Source organism: Hyaena hyaena, unplaced genomic scaffold, assembly GCF_003009895.1.
Source record: "Hyaena hyaena isolate Hyena2069 unplaced genomic scaffold, ASM300989v1 scaffold_184, whole genome shotgun sequence".
In the NCBI taxonomy this organism is placed as follows: Eukaryota; Metazoa; Chordata; class Mammalia; order Carnivora; family Hyaenidae; genus Hyaena; species Hyaena hyaena.
Window position 1 is genome coordinate 1,943,092 of NW_024080817.1, and position 18,083 is coordinate 1,961,174.

At 44.6% G+C, this 18,083-nt stretch overlaps 1 protein-coding gene across 1 annotated transcript in view; it reads left to right on the forward strand.

Annotated features, from left to right (window-relative positions):
* Positions 1–18,083, forward strand: part of MTHFD1L (methylenetetrahydrofolate dehydrogenase (NADP+ dependent) 1 like) — a 183,444-nt gene that overhangs the window by 32,158 nt on the left and 133,203 nt on the right. The window contains exons 9-13 of the mRNA XM_039240954.1: positions 1,030–1,121; positions 2,880–2,977; positions 5,349–5,522; positions 13,625–13,761; positions 15,217–15,263. Coding sequence (XP_039096885.1) covers positions 1,030–1,121; positions 2,880–2,977; positions 5,349–5,522; positions 13,625–13,761; positions 15,217–15,263 — 548 coding nt within the window. The remainder of the gene's footprint in view (positions 1–1,029; positions 1,122–2,879; positions 2,978–5,348; positions 5,523–13,624; positions 13,762–15,216; positions 15,264–18,083) is intronic.

Here is an 18,083-nt window from a genome sequence, read left to right on the forward strand (position 1 = left end):
ATAGAGATAAAAATGCGGGAAGCATATTTCTTTTCCATGATGGTTGGACAGGATCTTTAGATCAGATCTCTAGTGGTTCAAACAAAACAACAAACCTCATTCTCTAGACTCTTGGCTTTTGCCTAAATACGATTTATAAAACTGTGAAGTGTTACTAATCTCGAAACAATACCGGAGGGATATGATTTTCCAACGCCCTACATACATTTGACTGTAGAACATCACAAAACGCTTCGTCTGAAGTGTTTTGTGCTCTTTCTTGCAAAGGACTGTCAGCAAAATGGATAATTTAAACGCAGAGTGGTCCAAACTAGAGGAAAATAGTTTCTTAATTCAAAAAAGTTGCTATTAGAAATGTTTCTTTTCTCCAAGGGAGGATATAGACTAAAGCATTTTCCATGTGTGCTCATTCTCATAACCTTTATAAGTACCAGCTAAAGAAGGAAAAACACCATTAGTACAAATACCCCTCTGTTCTGGAAACCTGGTAATCCCTAAAATTAGTATCCAAAAATGTAATTTCTCAGTTTCTATGCAAAGTTGGTCATTTCACTTTTAATACAGGGATCCCTAAAATTCTCAAAGGAAGCCTGCCTGACCTTTCACATAGCACTGTGGTTGCGATTGCGCTATTTATTTCACTCCCCCTTTGGATACCCTGTGTACCTCAGTGACATTGCTATTCTCAGATGCTCAACACCACGACATTCCCTGTCGCACTCAATTCCTCAGAGTTCTGCGGGGTTGCAGGCACCCACATTAGATAACGGGCCCAGTGTCACAGTTGCCGGTTAGAGGTAGAAGCAAGATTTTCGTCCACTGTAATTCGGTGTGCCTGTGGCCCAGTCAGGAGCCCCAAGGCCGTGCCGGGGACTGGTGACCTACCTGGAGCTGTGCCAAGATGTCCTAAGTTCCTTGACTGAAAATGAGAATGGCACTCAGGATGCTGACTTTTTACTAGGAGCAGTTGGTTGTAAACAACAATATCCTGAATGTCTTTTTTCCTCCCCCCCTCCAACTTGTTTATAGGAAAGCTTGGATGTGGTTCTCTTGGGGTACATTTTAATGGTGTCATCGCAGAGGATGATGTGAGTCTCCTTGCTGCGGCTCTGCGGATCCAGGTTTGTTTCACATAGCGACTGTTTGGAGCTTTGATTAATAGTTGTTAACATTTTGCTAGTGTTTTCTGTTGAGTAGACACAATGTTAAACACCTTAACACACAGAGTGACGCTTAGGTCCTACCATAATCCTGTGAGAGAATGTCATTCCCATTTGACAGGTAAGGAAATGGAAGCTTGGAAAAACTTGCCTTTGGTTACATGACAAGTATGGGACGGAGACTGGACTCAGGGTCTGTTGTTAGTTGTCTATTGCCGTGGAGTAGGTTATCCCCAAATGTAGCAACTTAAAACAGTAAACGTTGTCTTCCATTGCTTGTGGGTCAGATGTGGGAGCAGCTCAGTTCCACGGTTCTGGCTCGGGGTCGCTCATGCAGTGGAACTCAAGAGATCGTCTGAAGGCTTGACTGGGGCCGGAGGCTCTGTTTCCAAGACGCTCACTCACATGGCTGTTGGCATGTGGTGCCTCATTCCACAATGGCTGTTGGCAAGATGCCTCAGTCCCTCACCAGGCCGACTTCTCAGGGGAGCTGACCACGATGTGGCAGCTAACATCCACCAGACCGGGTGAGCCATGGGAGAAGGCAGGGAGGAAGACGCAGGAGATGTTATGACCTCACCATCAGAGTCAAGCACCACTGCTTCCCTTTTTCTTTCTTCTTTCTAGAGGCTCCTCCTCTTCTAGAAGGCTCCTAGCTAGTTCAGCCGGTAGAACGTGTGACTTGTGATCTCAAGGTCCTGAGTTCAAACCCGAAGTTGGGCTTGAACTCACTAAAAATAAATAAACTAAAAATAAATAAATTGGCCTCCCTTTAAAAAAGAAAAAAAAGCTTTTTAAAGTTTATTTTGAGAGAGAGAAAGAGAGAGAGAGAGAGAGAGAGAGAGAACCCCAAGCAGGCTTTGCACTGTCAGTGAAGGGCTCAAACCCACAAACCCTGAGACCATGACCTGAGCTGAAGTTGGACGTTTAACCAACTGAGCCACCGATGCATCCTCCAAAATAAAACTTTTTTGCTTTCAAATGGGACATAATACTTTCTTATAAGGATTATGTGTTGGGTTTTGACCTAAGCCAGATTTTGTTTCTCTCTGTGTGTGTATCACCATTTAACAATTCAGTGTTCTTGTTCGATTATATCAAGTCTGACGGGATTGGACTTGACATGGTGTTGCAGATTTTAGAGACTGGGCATCCACATTCATCATCCATGAGTTCTCCTAGTTCCCTGATTTTTCTTTTCCAACTGCGGTGAAGAACCCACTCTCTCATTTTATTCTAGTACTTGATGTCTTTAGTGAATACTTAACCTATTTTCTTTTTTTTTAAAATTTTTAAATGTTTTATTTATTTCTGAGAGAGAGACAGCATGAGCAGGGGAGGTTCAGAGAGAGAGGGAGACAATCCGAAGCCCCAGGCTCTGAGTGGTCAGCACAGAGCCCGGTGCAGGGCTCGAAGTCACGAAGTGTGAGATTATAATCTGAGCTGAAGACGGATGCTTAACTGACTGAGCCACCAGGGTGCCCCTTAACCTGTTTTAAAAATACATATAGCTTTTCTTTTTTTTTTTTTTTTTTTTTTTTTTAAAAAAAGGCCCAACTCTACATGTGAATAAACTTATCCCTGATATTCACATGGGTTATTGTGCAACTTTGTGATCCTTTTCATGACATGACATCCCTGAACGACATTTTCATAGTGTAGAGTCATAGCCTGCCAGCCTTTACTTCTATGACGTGCTTTCCCTTCTGTCTCACAAAGAACATGGTCAGCAGCGGAAGGAGGTGGCTACGCGAACAACAGCACGCAAGGTGGAGACTTCACTGCCTGAAACTCCAGCCTCTCTCCCCAGTCCCCAGGTATTTGCAGGGTTTCCTTGTCCTGACCTCTGCTCACCAAAGTGCCTCTGATATATCCAAAGTTCTCCAACAGGCCGGGGGTCTTTGGTGTTATGGCTTTGATAGTGAATAATTTAATCACAGTTTTTTGATTGTTTAAGTCCTAAAAATTAAATAATAATGAACACATTTCCCATATTCTGCCAGCCCTAGGATGTACATTTCTTCATGTCTGAAGTCAGGATTGCCCCTTACTGTCGATGATGCCTCCTGTCTTAACTGGCATTCTTTTCTCTTCTCAGCGCTCTGTAACATGTTGACGCCTTAGATTTGACCAAATATGGTAATACAGCGTTTGGAATATGCTTTTCAGTGTTAGAAATGCCCAGCTCATCTGTCGGCTTGGTCTTCAGGGCCATGTAGGTGTCTGCTCTGAGGGTAAAAGACCAACCAAACCGGACACTATCCTATGTGGGAAGTGAGTTCAGCCTTCCTCAGCGCACAGAGCCACCTACCATCTGATAGGGTTTTCTGTGATGGTCTAGATGGATGTTTTCTTCAGAGTAGCATTTAGTGAAGTGTAAGCTATATATTCTCTGCAGGAGTTTAGAAATACATACTGTACTGCAGGAATAATTCATTAGCTCTTAGAGCCAGAGAAATGCACTTCCCAGCCTCATCGGGGGCCCCCACCTGTCCCCACTTCATGAAAAGGCCCCACCCTCTTGATCCAAGGTTCACCCAGTGCCACTGGAAAATAACACGTCAGTAGATAAAACCTCCAGGAATCGACTCATTTTTCATTTGATGACCACTTGGGTTTTAGATTTGATCTGTTTCCTTGCACCACAACTGAACACTGATGTTTCCTTTATACCCACCGTGCGATGTTTTCACCCCTGAAACAGACTGAACAATGTAGTCACTTTCTGTGTGTGTTAATACACAAATCGCAGGGAATGTTATTCTCTGTAATATCACCCCTGTAGTTGTGCAGTCTATTTCGTAAGATATTATATTTTCAAAGTTACTGATGTTATTAAAGGACCTTAATTTGTAAAAGTGAGTGAGTACATTCTACTCACTGAGAGCTAAAAAAAAATTTCAGGTAGACTCTGCCAAAATCTGTACCAAAGTCATTGCCTAAATCTAAATAAATCCTACTCAGGGGAAGTTTTAATAGCTGAACCGAATTTGGTTTCTAAAGGGGAAAGAAAGACAGGCTGAGTAATTTATAAATTACCCCCAAATCAAAACAATGTCGCTGTCATTTTTAAGCTAGTAACGAGAAAACTGGAAGTTTTCCAAGAGCGGGCTCTTCAGTTTAGGAGATTTGGGGAGGAGAGAAAGAGAAAGAAGGGGTAGACAGGAAGGCAAAATGAAGTGGGAGCATGGGCGGGGGTGGGGGTGGGGGTGGGAGCGGCCAGAAAGGGAAGTGCCGGGGTCCTGGGGGAAGGGGAACTGGTCCCGAAGCACAGAGCCCAGCCTGTATCTGGGCAAGGGCTCCAAGGTGAGCGAGGCCACTGCTGTCTTCCGAGTGTCAACACTGGTGACCCCCTGAGTCCCTGAGGCCTGCTCTCCCAAGCCTGTCTTGGGCCAGCCACGTCTTGCTCTCAGACAGATGGTCAGTCTGGCGGACAGATGGCTGAACCCCCATTACCACAAGTAGCTGAGCTCAGGAGCCCCGAAAGCCTCTCTGAGAAGCCCAGCACCTGCTCATTGTATAGCACTCCGCCGAGGCGAACCACGGCGTTCGCACTCTGCTGATAGAAGAGGGTAAATTATTTGCCCGGCGACACTCCGGAGTTCCTAAACTTTCCTGTGTCTGAAGTCGAGCTTCAAGCACTAGGTCCTTTTCCTGATGGTTATGCAATTAATAACATATTTTGGAATAGGATTTTGGACTTGCAGTAGGAAAAAGAGAGGGAAAGTGTGGACACAGATAAAACAAAATAGCATTTCCACATTTTTGAATAGCCAAGAGACACAGACGACCAGCCCGGGAAGAGCATTATGCAATAACCCATCTCTTCGTGGGCAGTGAAGACAGTGACGATCCGCAGAAAGCCCCGTACTGTACAGCGGATTCGTACCTACAGGAAGCCTTTGGGCACATTGTCATCTACAGTTCTCCCCCACAGTTGAGGGGTTATCTTTGTGCCTGGGCTGAATTCTAGGATCCTCGTGAATTTTGAAGAGTTGCTCCTTTAAAGAAAGGTACCATTTTATCATGCACGTTAATCATTCGCAGTTATATGTAACGCTCTTTGGGAGAGAGGACCACGAAGCAGTCGCTTTGATTGAATCGTTCGCACGGCGTATGGCTCTTTTGCTCTAGCAGTGACCACCTAAGCTGAGGTGCTTCTCGCCACTTATGTGTTTCCCCCCACAGTGACCTTGAGATTTCAAGAGCACAGACTCCAAAAGCTGTGGATGTCCTTGCCAAGGAGATAGGATTGCTTGCAGATGAAATTGAAATCTATGGCAAAAGCAAAGCCAAAGTCCGTTTGTCCCTGCTGGAAAGGTTAAAGGATCAAGCAGATGGAAAATACGTTTTAGTCGCTGGGTAAGACTACTTACTAAAATCTGTTTCACCAAGAAAGCATGTTTCTAAAACTCTTTAGTCTATTTGTACCTGTCATCACACCCCCTCAAATCCGTCCTTTTCTCAAACTTGACATTTTTTGTCCATTTCACTTGGCATTCCTTCATCTGACACGAGGTAAGTTTTCATTTTCGGTGCAAAACAAATCTGCCTGCTCCACAAAATAGAAAGTGTAACGAGTTCCTAAGCCAGCATTTCATTTTTTGTCCCTCATACCGTGTTTTGATCACCCTTGGGTTTTTCATTTAGTTGTTCGTGATAAAAGTCAAAATAAGAATTAAAGGTAACATATCTTGAACTGAGTAGGGGGTCTTTGTGTTCTATTCAGAAATAACATTTTAATGGAGAATGTACAGATAATTCTGCAAAAGTTCTTTTTTTCTTGTTAATATGCTTAATATTTATGTATTTGTATTATAGAAGTTCGTTAGTTTTCTTGCATTTCAGAGTTAATATATGGCCATTTTCATTTCTGTTGGTCATTTTATAAAAGACAAATGCATAGTTTGTACGAAAAGGAGTGTTTATTTTCCCTCTTTTTAAAAAAAGAAATACAACCACTTCCTGGAAAATGATAGAAAACAAGGGATTTCAAATATTTTTTCAATGTGACCTGAGGGAACATCAGGAGACCATATAAATTCCTTCATTGTCTTAAAATTTCATTGCAGTGACTTATTCATGATCTATAGGCCAAGACTTAAGGCACAAATACCTGTTTATTAACAGGCAGAGACCTTTCCTATAACTGGACTTCACTCTTGGTGAACTTAATTTTTACATATTTTATTATTAATGTAAGCAGCTTATTTATTTTTCTGGTTATTAAAGTCACACAGGCTCATTAAACTTTTCCAAAATACCGAAAAGTATAAACAAAGGAACACGTCCTGAATCCTATCGGCCAGAGGAGAGGGCCTCTTAACATGTGAGACCACCTTGACCCAGAGGGTCTTTCGTAAATGACATCGTCTTACATGTGCTGCTCTGTAAACAGCCCAATGAGTCAACAAGGACGTGTTGCGTGCCCAGCTCAGGCCATGCAAGACGGTGTAGAACTGTTACCATTTTGCAGGACGGGAGGACATTCCACTGGAGGAAGGGCTAGTAAAAATGCCTGGGATGAGGGTGGATTCCAATTCACACATCTTCCCAACACTGTGAAGCCTTGGGTAGCTTGGTGGCTGACGCTTCAGCATGTTTCTTATTCTTCAAGTAAATCCAGGCAAAAAAATGATTTGAAAATATCATAGAGATGCTCCACAATTTATTTGACCGGCACTTAAATTGCTTTCTTCCCATTTTTGGCCACTGTGAATAGTGTTAAAAGGAACATCCCTGGGCATGTGTATTTGTGCATTTGTCCCATGATCTCCTTAAGAAAAATTCCTAGGGGTTTTAAATTGAGTATTTTAAAACTACAAATAAAGAGGGGCTCCTGGGGGGGTGCGCCTGGGTGGCTTAGTCGGTTAAGCGTCCGACTTTCACTTAGGTCATGATCTTGCAGTTCGTGGGTTCGGGCCCCGCATCGGGCTCTGTGCTGACTGCCAACTCAGAGCCTGGAGCCTGTTTCAGTCTGTGACTCCCTCTCTGACCCTCCTCTGCTCATGCTGTCTCTCTCTCTCCTAGAAATAAATAAAACATTAAAAAAAAAAAAAAAGAGGGGCTCCTGGATGGCTCAGTCGGTACAGTGTCCGACTCTTTTGACTTTGGCTCAGGTCGTGATCTCAATGGTTCGTGGGTTGGGACCACTTGTCAGGCTCAGCACTGATGGTGCAGATACTGCTTGGGATTCTCTCTCTGCTTCTCTCTCTCTCTGACCCTCCCCGGCGCACACCTACGCACGCTGCCTCTCTTTCTCTCTCTCTCTAAATAAACTTAAAAAAATTATAAAATTACAAATAAAGATTAAGCTACAGCCACCCATAATTTCACCTCTTTAATGGTCAAATCATTTCTTTGTATTTCTTTCCCTCCCCTTCTCCCTCCTCCCTCTCCAGCCCCTCTGTCACCTTCTGTCACCGTTTGTCTCCAGCCAGGGCTGTCAGAGTCACTCAGTGGCTGCAGCACCTGTGGCTTAAACCTCCCCCAGGTTCCCAGGCTCACTGCTGCTGGACTCCCAGGCTCCTCCCAACGTAGGATCCCAGCCCTGATGCCTCTGTAACTGGGCTGCAGGGAGGCTCTCTGCTGGGAGGAAAGGTTGGCCTCCCCTTCACCCTCTGGGCCAGATCCTTGAAAGGGGCCAGCTGACTTGGGGGGAAGGGTGTTTGGGGGACTCCTGGGCCCCAGGATTTGGAGCACACGTGGAGTCAGTGTCAGTATTGCTTGATACTGGAATGTGCTTGATACGAGTTTATTTACCAAAATAAATACACTCTTGGGCATTCAGAACCTCAAAAGCAAATATCATATTTTATCCATAAATGTGCTTCCCTTTTTCTAGGCTCTAAGTGATCTTGGTAGGTGGGTTTGGTAGTTTTCTTACCTCGCTGAAAGTAGGGGGGATTTAAGGAAAACTCAGGAGGATGGGCTCTCAGTTTATTAAAGAAGAATCAAGCAGTAATGTTTCATATGGAGCGGCTGTGATTTACTCTTTTGCGGTACTTGTCAATTACTGGAAATAAAAACACAAATCTACACATGGCCCCGCCCTTTGCTGGGAGCTCGGAATTGAACTTCTAAAACAAGAGCTTTGATGGTGATGTAATTATTAGATTGCCTTCTTGAAGTCACCTGCTCACGGCCTTGCCTCCAGCCACAGCCTGCACCAATCCCTGGGATTATAGCTGTGCGTGGATGCATGCACGTAGAACATCACTGCTTGTCCCCACGCTGTCTCTTTGCCAGAATTTGTATGCGCATCAGAGCTGAAGAGTCAGATTGAGCCAGGTCGTCATATTGTAGATAGAAGTGAAATTAAACCTGAATTCTAACATACAGATTTAACCCCAAGAGATAAACAGTTCTTTTTCTGAAATCGTGGCTATATGTTCCTTACAAAACAAAGATCTGTGAATCAACAAAAGTTAAATTGTGTTCCTTTTAACTCCATTGGCGGAGGGAAAAAAAGTTGTGAGGGTAGGATTTTTGAGACATACCTGCATCTGTAGGAAAGCCTGAAGGTTTTTGGAAAATATACACCACACTGTCTTCCCCCATCCACACAACCCACAATATACTTTTTAAGTGTGTAAACTGCTTTTGTTATCACACCTTTTAATAGCTGGTGTTTGAGATCAGTGTAAACTACCAGACAGTCATTTTACTTATAATCTAAAATGAAAAGTTCATTTGAAATACAGATCACCTCCATAGTTTTGCCTTTGGTTGTGTCAGTCATGCAAAGTGAGGATTCTCAAACCATGTTGTTTATTGCTATGTCTTTAGAAATACAAAGAACCACTCCCGGCACCGGGCTGGCTCAGTCTGTGGAGCATGCAGTTCTTGGCCTTGGGGTTGTGAATTCAAGCCCCCATTGGGTGTAGAAATTATTTAAAAATAAAATCTTAAATAAAAAAAGGACCTTCCCATTAAATGGAGAGTTATTTACTTTTCCTGTAAGATTTTTTTTTTCCTGAAATAATACTGGCTTACAGTATAAAAATTTAACCTCATGGAAAGCAAAAAGGAGAAAATGAAGTCTCATTACTGAGAACTGTTAAAGAATTTTTATATTTCGCTCTATATTTTCTCTCTATACCCATTCTTTTTACACTGAGATCATGCTATAAATACCATTTTGTGTCCTGCTTTTATGAATACTGTAACATGAGTCTTTTCCTGTGCTTTAGAAGAATGCAGATACCCAAGTAATTTTTCAAGAAACCTAAGTAACGTATTTGTTGTTGTACTTTTGAATTTATGTGTAAATGTGATGTGAGTGTGTCAACGGTAGAATTAAAATATAAAACAAGGGGATTAAAAGAAAATCTTCTGTTAATAACCCGAATGCAGAATCGATTAATTCGGTTTAAAAGTCATTCTTCTAACTTGAGGATTTCTCACTCCGTCAGAATCATCTGTATTCCATCAGCTACACATTGCATGGTATTTGCACCTACCCATCACTTTATTTGCTTTGCCTGACAAAATGAAGAGTATTGGGAATTGTTCAGGGAAATATGCCAGAAGAATCTTAGGGGCTCTTGAGTTTTACATATTTTCCCAGTTACACTAATGAAAAGGAATTTGTTGGAGAACTTGCCTTGGAGTGCAGCTGTAGGGCATTGAATGCATGTGTAGGACTCATCTCCGTTGGCTCTATCCCGATTTCTGTGTATAAGTCTTCAGAACTTCTCTAAATTTCTCAGACAGAGCAGTTAAAAAAGAAGCGCAAATTAGTCTGTGAACAGACTGAATTTCTCATTAAGGAGTAATTAAAGTCAGTCACATCACTTTATCTCTTTCCTGTAGGGTGCCAAGTATCTGATCGGATTTTTTTTCTCCTTCATGTTCCAAACCATTATTTTGGTCAGTGTTAAATAACCCTTACTGGCTTTTCCAAGATTTTGCTTTTCTGCCTCAGGTAACTATTTAAATATCTGAGTTTTTCTGCTATTTGCAAACTTGCAGAATAAAAGAAAGGTATTGAGATAAGACCGCCACCCACGGGGCCCTTTTGAACTTGCTCCATTGGTCAGGTGTGTTAGGAAACGCAGCCCAGTGGGCTGTAGAGTCTGTCTCCAGGAATAAAAGCCTTTAACAACGTCCCAGTCACAAAGATGCCTGGGATGAGTGATATATATTCCTATGCTGCTTGAGCGTGTAGTTTTGGAATTCATGGTCAAACCGTTGGCTCGTGCCTTGATTCTGCTCAGGATTCCAGAGTTTGAGAACCACTACTCAGTGAGGTCCTTCACCTCGGCAGGCTTGGGGGCCGGTGGGCAGGGCAGCCGTGTCAGGAAGCCTGTAATAATACCCTCAGAAAAGTGGTGTGATCCATACATAATAAATGCTGTGGGGTCCGGAGAGGAGCAGAGAAGGCTGCTGGGAGACGTTGAGGAAGAGAATAAACGAAACACCATTCCCTCTCCATAAACTCTAAGCTCTTACAGAGAAAAGAAATGTGATTAAGTTGGTGCTCATTGTTTTTGGAGTCAACTGGATAATTTGGAGTCAGAGCTAAGGATACTGGGACAACAATTAAACCCAAGTTTGAGATCAAATGTAGGAATGAGGTGAAATAAAAGTTTTACTGTGTCTCTCCTTTATTGCTCCCAATAAATACTTCCTGCTTTTTGATTTTCCTGAATTGTATGAGTTGGCAGAACGCGAAGCCGTCCTGTGTTTCTAATTAAGACTTGGATGGTTAGCCGAAGTTTCGAGGAGGTCATCTCTGGGCGTGTCTGCTTTGGGCCGTCTCCCGCAGCTATATTAGCACATCTTGGGAATGGAAATGTAATTCTTCATGGGGCGCACTGAAGTAAACTACCTGTTCCTTTGCAAACAGTAGATGGCTAGTATGTACTTCATCCACCCTGTGTTTGGGACCACACTTCTTTTTCCGGGCTGCCCAAAGATTGGGACGCCTGCAGCTTGCCAACTGCTCTTATTCTTGGCATACGAAGTGAATAGAAGGGTGACTCAAAGCAGAAACACTTTCACTGTGACCAGGTGTCGTGTGGCTTGAGGAGTCCAGGTGTACTTCACCAAGCGTGGGGGGGAGGGGGGCGTGCACCTGCTCCCTACCAGCGACCCTGGTGCTCTGTGCAGTGATGGCTTCTCAGCCTGATTCACCCACAGTCCGGCGTTTCCATGGCCTGTGATTCTGTGGACCCTTCCCTGGTTCCCTACACAGACGTCCCTGTCACACCCCTGCCTTGTCCTCGAGATGTCTCCCTACCACTCCTTTCATTTCCTTTTGCTTTCTTCTGACCATTCCTTAAGAGAACATGTTCTAGACAGTTCTGTCCTATCCTTCTTTATACTGTGTCCACTCTCACTGAGTGACCTTTCCTATTCTCATGCTTTAAATTGCTAATTAATGGTTAACCACAGTCACAGTTTCTACCTATAGAAATGGCCTAGCAAAGTCGGGTGGCTGGTTTTGATTTCCAGCTCTACTGCTTACTGACTGGCCTTGGACAGGTTACTGAACCTCCTTGTGCCTCAGTTTCCTCATCGATCCAATGAGGATAAACATTAACCTAACAAATGTAAAAGCACAGAACCTCACATACTTAAATTTTTTTAGTGTTTATTTTTTTTCTGAGAAAGAGAAAGAGAGCACGTAGGCACATGAGTGGGGGAGGGGCAGAGGGAGACACAGAATCTGTGCTGTCAGCACAGAGCCCGATGTGGGGCTCGAACTCACAAACTGTGAGATCATGACTTGAGCCGAAGTTGGACGCTCGACCAACTGAGCCACCCAGGTGCCCTTCACAGAACCTTCTATATTAACTACCCCAAACCCAGCCTCAGTCTTACCTGGCTAACGTCTATTCATTTCCCGGGTCTAAGTTTTGGTGTCACTTCCTGTAGGAAGCCTTCCCTGATGCTCCAAGTGTGATCAGACCCTCCTGCCAATGTGCTCTCGTAACACGGTCTGATTGCCGCGTTTCTCTCGTATGTGTTCATCACTCTCATCGTAATTGCCAATCAGTCCGTCCATATCTGCCATCAGGTGTAAGCTCTGGGAGGGCAGTGATGGAGTCCAACTCAGTCATCAATGTGTCCCTGGGATCTAGTTGTCTTGCACATAGTAGTACTTAATAAATATTTGCTGAAAGAATGATTGATTGTTTCACCGTGGTGGTCTGAGGCAGTTGGGGACGACGATGTATCTAAGGGCTTTATTTCTATTTCTTTGTGGTCACATCACTGGGTTTCATAGGTCAGAAAACTCTTACTATAAGTTTTGTTGGGATTGAGTATCCTCTGACTGCACCATCTAACTATTGGGAGATCCTATTGCAAGCCAAAATGACAGTTTTTAAATCTTGTAACAATGGTTAGAGTATGCTAAGGAACAGTTTTATGGGTCCTTATTTGGGAATGTAATACACGCCTGTCCTCTTACTTAATGCTATGATGGTTATTACTGATGTGTGATATTTGCTTTTATAGGGTGTTGTAGTCAACTCAGCCCTCCAGAGCAGCTGTGAGCCCCTTAGTGGGCTGGGGGGTGTTGGGCCAGTTCTTTCCCAATGATCGAGGGATTGTTGTACGAGAAGGATTAAGCTTAGTGTGTCTGACTCCCAAGAGCGAGGAGTTCTGGGAACGCAGACATCTCTTCTTTAGGACAGAAAGCTCTCTGACTATAAAAGCTCTCTGGAAATGAATGGGCTACCCTAGAGGTATTGAGCCTCCATCACTATGTTGCAACATGGCGAGGACAAGCTATCTGGAAGAAGATGGATGAGGGGGTATGATGGGCTGCCTTCCAATCCTCAGAGTCTGACCATGGGCCATGGAGTAGGCCTTGTGCCCACACTGTGCACCCGGTCATGGCCCTCGAAGAACGAGTGCCAAATCAACTGTCAAGAAGAAATGACATCAGGGGCGCCTGGGTGGCTTAGTCGGTTAAGCGTCCGACTTTCGCTTAGGTCATGATCTCGCGGTTCATGGGTTCGAGCCCCGCGTCGGGCTCTGTGCTGACTGCCATCTCAGAGCCTGGAGCCTGTTTCGCAGTCTGTGACTCCTTCTCTCTCTGACCCTCTCCTGCTCACGCTCTCTCTCTCTCTCTCTCCTAGAAATAAATAAAACATTTTAAAAAAAAAAAAAAAGAAGAAATGACATCAGCTTAATTATTTAGACCATTTGATGGATAGTGCTGTGCCATTTCTTGAAGCCGATAATGTTATCACCGCTGAAAAACTTTTCTTTTTTGGTCTCTTGGTAAAGAAAGGTGTGTCTATTTCTTGGCTTTAGCTTAAACATGGCCTGTGAGATGTGGGTAGACCATAAAAGTCCCTGAAAATTGAATTTTTAAGTGAATTTTGGAATGGTATGTTCTCTACCGATATGCTCTGATTTGGTTCTAGTACCTTAGGTTGATTTTGTATCAGTTGTCTAGGAAATATTACTAAATTCTTTCCTTCTCTTTTTTTTTTTCCCCAAACCAGGATCACACCCACCCCTCTCGGGGAAGGGAAAAGTACAGTTACAGTTGGGCTCGTACAGGCGCTGACTGCACACCTAAACATCAACTCCTTTGCGTGTCTCAGGCAGCCTTCTCAAGGACCAACTTTTGGCGTGAAAGGTACCTGACTTAAGAACTGTATATCTTGCAGAGCAAAATTGGGGGCGGAGAAAAGTTCTGAAAGAACATTAGCAACAGATGTGGCGTTAACACTTATAAGAGGGACTGGTACATCTCATCCTGACGTTTCACCCCGACGCGCACCCCATGTGCACACTTTGTACGCGGTGCTCACCCCGAGATGGTCCTCCTACGGGGTGGGGGCTGCAGTGGGGATTTCGGCAGAGAAGCTTTGGCAAGAAGCCCCTTGCCCTGGTTTCAAGGAGTAGTTCCTGGGCCCTTGCTCAGAACTCCAGCCTTAGGCAGAAGCCTTGTATCTGATCAAACTTTCTTATCCATGTTGCTGTTTTATCATCCATTCTTGCCACAGAGAAAGGTCTTTCCATCCAGTTAGACACCCTTTCAGTTGGGCCCTCAGTGCCTCATCTCGTGAGACCTGCTGTGGGGCCTGCAGAGAGCTCTGGAACGTGACTGGCCATGGACAGAGATGTGCTGCACTCTCTGTCTGGCCGTGCTGGGCTGACATCTGGAACCTTCATGCTCACTCTTCTTTCTCCACTGATTTATCATGAGGTCATTCTTCAGCTCGCATTACAATAGCATTTACTGCTGCAGTGACGATTTGTTCTTGGCACTTTGTGGGTTTTAGGAGTATTATATTTATGTTACTGTCACAGATGTTAATAACTCCTGACTCATTAAGTACTGATAACTCGTAGAATGTCTTACTTTCTGTAGCTGAATGAACACTAAACATTTAGCAAGAAGGCTGCGGCTTTATTCATGGCTGTGTCCTTTGCTGCTTTGTGACATTCAGCCAGTTGTAACCTCTCTGGGCCACATCTGTGAAATGGCAAAGAGTTTTATAATACCAGGTTTACTTGTCATGAGGACCAGATGAGATAGCATATAAAAAACAGGGTGCGCCACAAGGTGATCTGGATATGGAAGGTATTACCATTGTTTTAGGAAAGAGAAGTCTTTTTAATGTAGTAACTTTACTATTTTGAGGGATAGGCAGCCTAACAGATTTTATATACTATTATCTAAAATCAATTGACCGCATTTTATAATGTGTTTGAGTTCAGCAGGTGGATTTTTTTGAACAAAGCTTTTGGAACCTTCCAGCATGTGCCATTTAAATGACACATAGCCACATAGATCTAATAACAGATTAATAACAGTGTTTGCGGTCATGACACTTGCCAAATTGTTTTTACCTTTTTTTTCTTAATCAAGAAACTCAAGTCCTTAAATTGTATAGTTGGGTAAAGTGGGACTTTTCCCCTTTTGTTTGGCTTGCATAGACAGTGAATGTTTTTTGTACTACCTGCTGTTTCATCTTGGGGGTGCATGCCTTCCTGCTGGGATTGGGGGGCCGTGTCCCTAGGGCTCCATTCATCCTGTGTAGCTGGACTTGGTGAAGGATTTCTGCTCTGTCTGCTCTGTTTTCAGGAGGAGCCGCGGGCGGCGGATATGCCCAGGTCATCCCCATGGAGGAGGTAAGATCTCAGCGAAACACATGTCATGTGTCATTGTTTTTACTTCCTGAGCCCCGTAAACACAGGCCCACAGTCCTTTATCCTCAGTCCAGAGGCCTAAAGATTCTGAAGACCGAAATGTTTGCATCATTTATCCTGGCAGAACCCGACATTGACTGTTCATGAGCTATTTATGTCTCTGCCACTTGATGGAAATATTCATATATTTTGCTGTGAGAAATATTGGTTTTGCTTAACAGATAAGGATGTAGACCCTGCTCTGGGTAGTTTATTAAAACATTATAGGTATATCGTACCGTCTTTCTAAATTACCAAAAATTCTGAATCCCAAACCCACGTGGCTCCATTTTGCATAAGAGGGTGGGGACTTATCCCCATCAAGCAGCAGTTATAGTGCCCACTCAGGAGGACTCGGACTCCACGCTTGGGCAAAGGGCGACTCTAAAATCAAGTAATTCCAAACAAAAATGGGCACAAGAGGCCAAAAGTGACCATTCTTATTTCTCCAAGAACTCCTACCCCCAACTTACAACCCCTCTGTCCCCTGAATCTGACCGTGACTGAGTCTCCTCACTTCTACTGTCCACATCGGCCTCTTAGCTCTGGTCCTGAGGAATCTTCCTAAAACCCAAGTCTGAGCCGGTTGCTTTCCCGTTCGGTGTATTTCACTTCTGGCTCCATCTCTCTGTGCACTGTGGTGTGGCGGGCCCTCGTGTGCTCGCCGTCTCTTGTTCCCACGGGCTGGCCTCCCTCTCACCCGTCCCATCAGACGCACCCCCCCCTCCCCCCCGCATACTCTTGATTGTAAGCCTCCAGCCTTCTTGCTTTCCATGTCTGCCCTCCCTGCGCCACCTGTCCGTCTCTAGGTTCTCTTCAGCCCCTCAGATCCCTTCGTGCTGTCTCTCTCCTCCACTTCGGTCTTCAGTCGGCTGTGCTGATTTAGAGGCCAGAGCCCCCCCAGCACTCAGCACAATGCACCGCACACAGGAGGTGCTCACTAGGAAATGTTTGTTGATCTCGATGAATGAATTAGGAAGGGTGTTTGCCTGTGGAGGCCAGAGGGTCAGGAAAGCGAAAGGGAAAATATGGACAGTGTTCCAAGTACTGGGGGTGGGCTGAGAGGGAATGGTGAAAGGCACTGCTGAACAAATAGCCCCAAGCCTCACATCTGAAGGGGGATGAGGAATATTCACAAGCCGGGAAGAACGGGAGCCAGGAGGCCAGGTTGGGGGTGGGGGTCAAGGAACATGCCCAGGGGAATGGCTCAGGAATTTCTGCGCAAATACACAAAGGGCATCAGTGTCCTGCTGTCATATGGCATCAGCTGCACGGCTCAGACGTGGGGCAGACGCAGGGCGTATGATAGTTTTAACTGCCTCATGATGGGTAAGTAGCCCAAAGACAATCAGGCAGTCTGTTCCTTAAATTCGAAGACCTTCTGTATCTCCTTCATCTCTCTGTCTCCAGCTCGGAGCACAATGCCCGACACTCAGACCATGTTTGTTGACTGAGTGCATGAATAGACAACTCGTACTGACAGAAACTTAATAAATAATCATGGGGAAATATTTGAACGCATTCCAGATGGGTTGAAGGATGGAAAGTGAAAATACAGAGTCTTGAAGGGTGAGAAGGAGTCATGGTTATGCAGAATGGGGGGGGGGAGGGCGGGCAGCACCGAGGCAGGAAGGGGTCTTCCGGGAACCAGAGGCCACCAGCGTGTTGTCAGGGGGTCAGTGGGGATGGAGGAAATGAAATCCAGAAATGGGCACAGGCCAGCTCTTTCAGGCTTTGAATGTCATGGCACAGAGCCTGGATGTTGTTTGAATATCGTGGTCCGCCATTGAGGGGCTTTTGACAAAGTCATACCATGATGTAAATCGGGTTTTATGAAAATGGCTCTGGCCTCTGTGCAGAGAATACGCTGGTAGGAGTACAGAGTGGATGGTCGGTGTCCAGTAAGCAGGCCCAGGGGGAAGATGGTGGTGTGGGCCAGGGAGGTGGTGGTGATGTAAGACATGTTTGCTGAGTGTGCAGGATTAGATGTGGGGGGCGGAGCCCAGGGGAGGACATCCGGTAGAGTGGGCGGAGCAACTGCTAGAGTGGGCGGAGCAACTCCACGGAGTCATTGATTGAAGCGGATGATGGGGGCAGCAGTGGCCCTAAGGCTGCAACTGTAGTGGTGAAGGGAGGGGTGGTCAGGAAAAGAAGAGAGGCCTTTCTGGACCTGGGGAGACCCCAGTGGGTACCAAACGGGCTTCAGGAAGGAGAGACATGAGCCAGCTGTGACATGGGAAAAGGATCCAATACAGACATGACAAAAGAGCTGTTAACCAGTGACTTTATTTTCACTAATAAGTTAATCTACATTAAAACTGTTACCAATTATGTTATTTGCCAAATTGACAGAGTTGGTTTTTTTTAAATAGTAATAATACTAAATTTTAGTAGTGAGACATTGAAATAGACTTTTACACATTACTGGGAAGCAGATATTGGTAAAACTTTCCTGGAGGGGAGGTAAAAATATGTATCGAGTGCCTTCTAGGGCGCCTGGGTGGCTCAGTCGGTTAAGTTTCTGACTTTAGCCCAGGTTATGACCTCACAGTTTGTGCGTTAGAGCCCCAAGTTTGATTCTGTCTCCCTCTCTGCCCCTCCCTCGCTTGTGCTCTCTTTCTCTAAATAATAAACATTTAAAAAAAAAAGTATCATACCTTTTGGACAAAATAAATCCAAAGCTATTTTAAAACTATTTTCACACAGCTTGTAGCATTTAAAAAATTGGGCGAAAATCTTAAATGTCTAACAGGAGGGTATCAC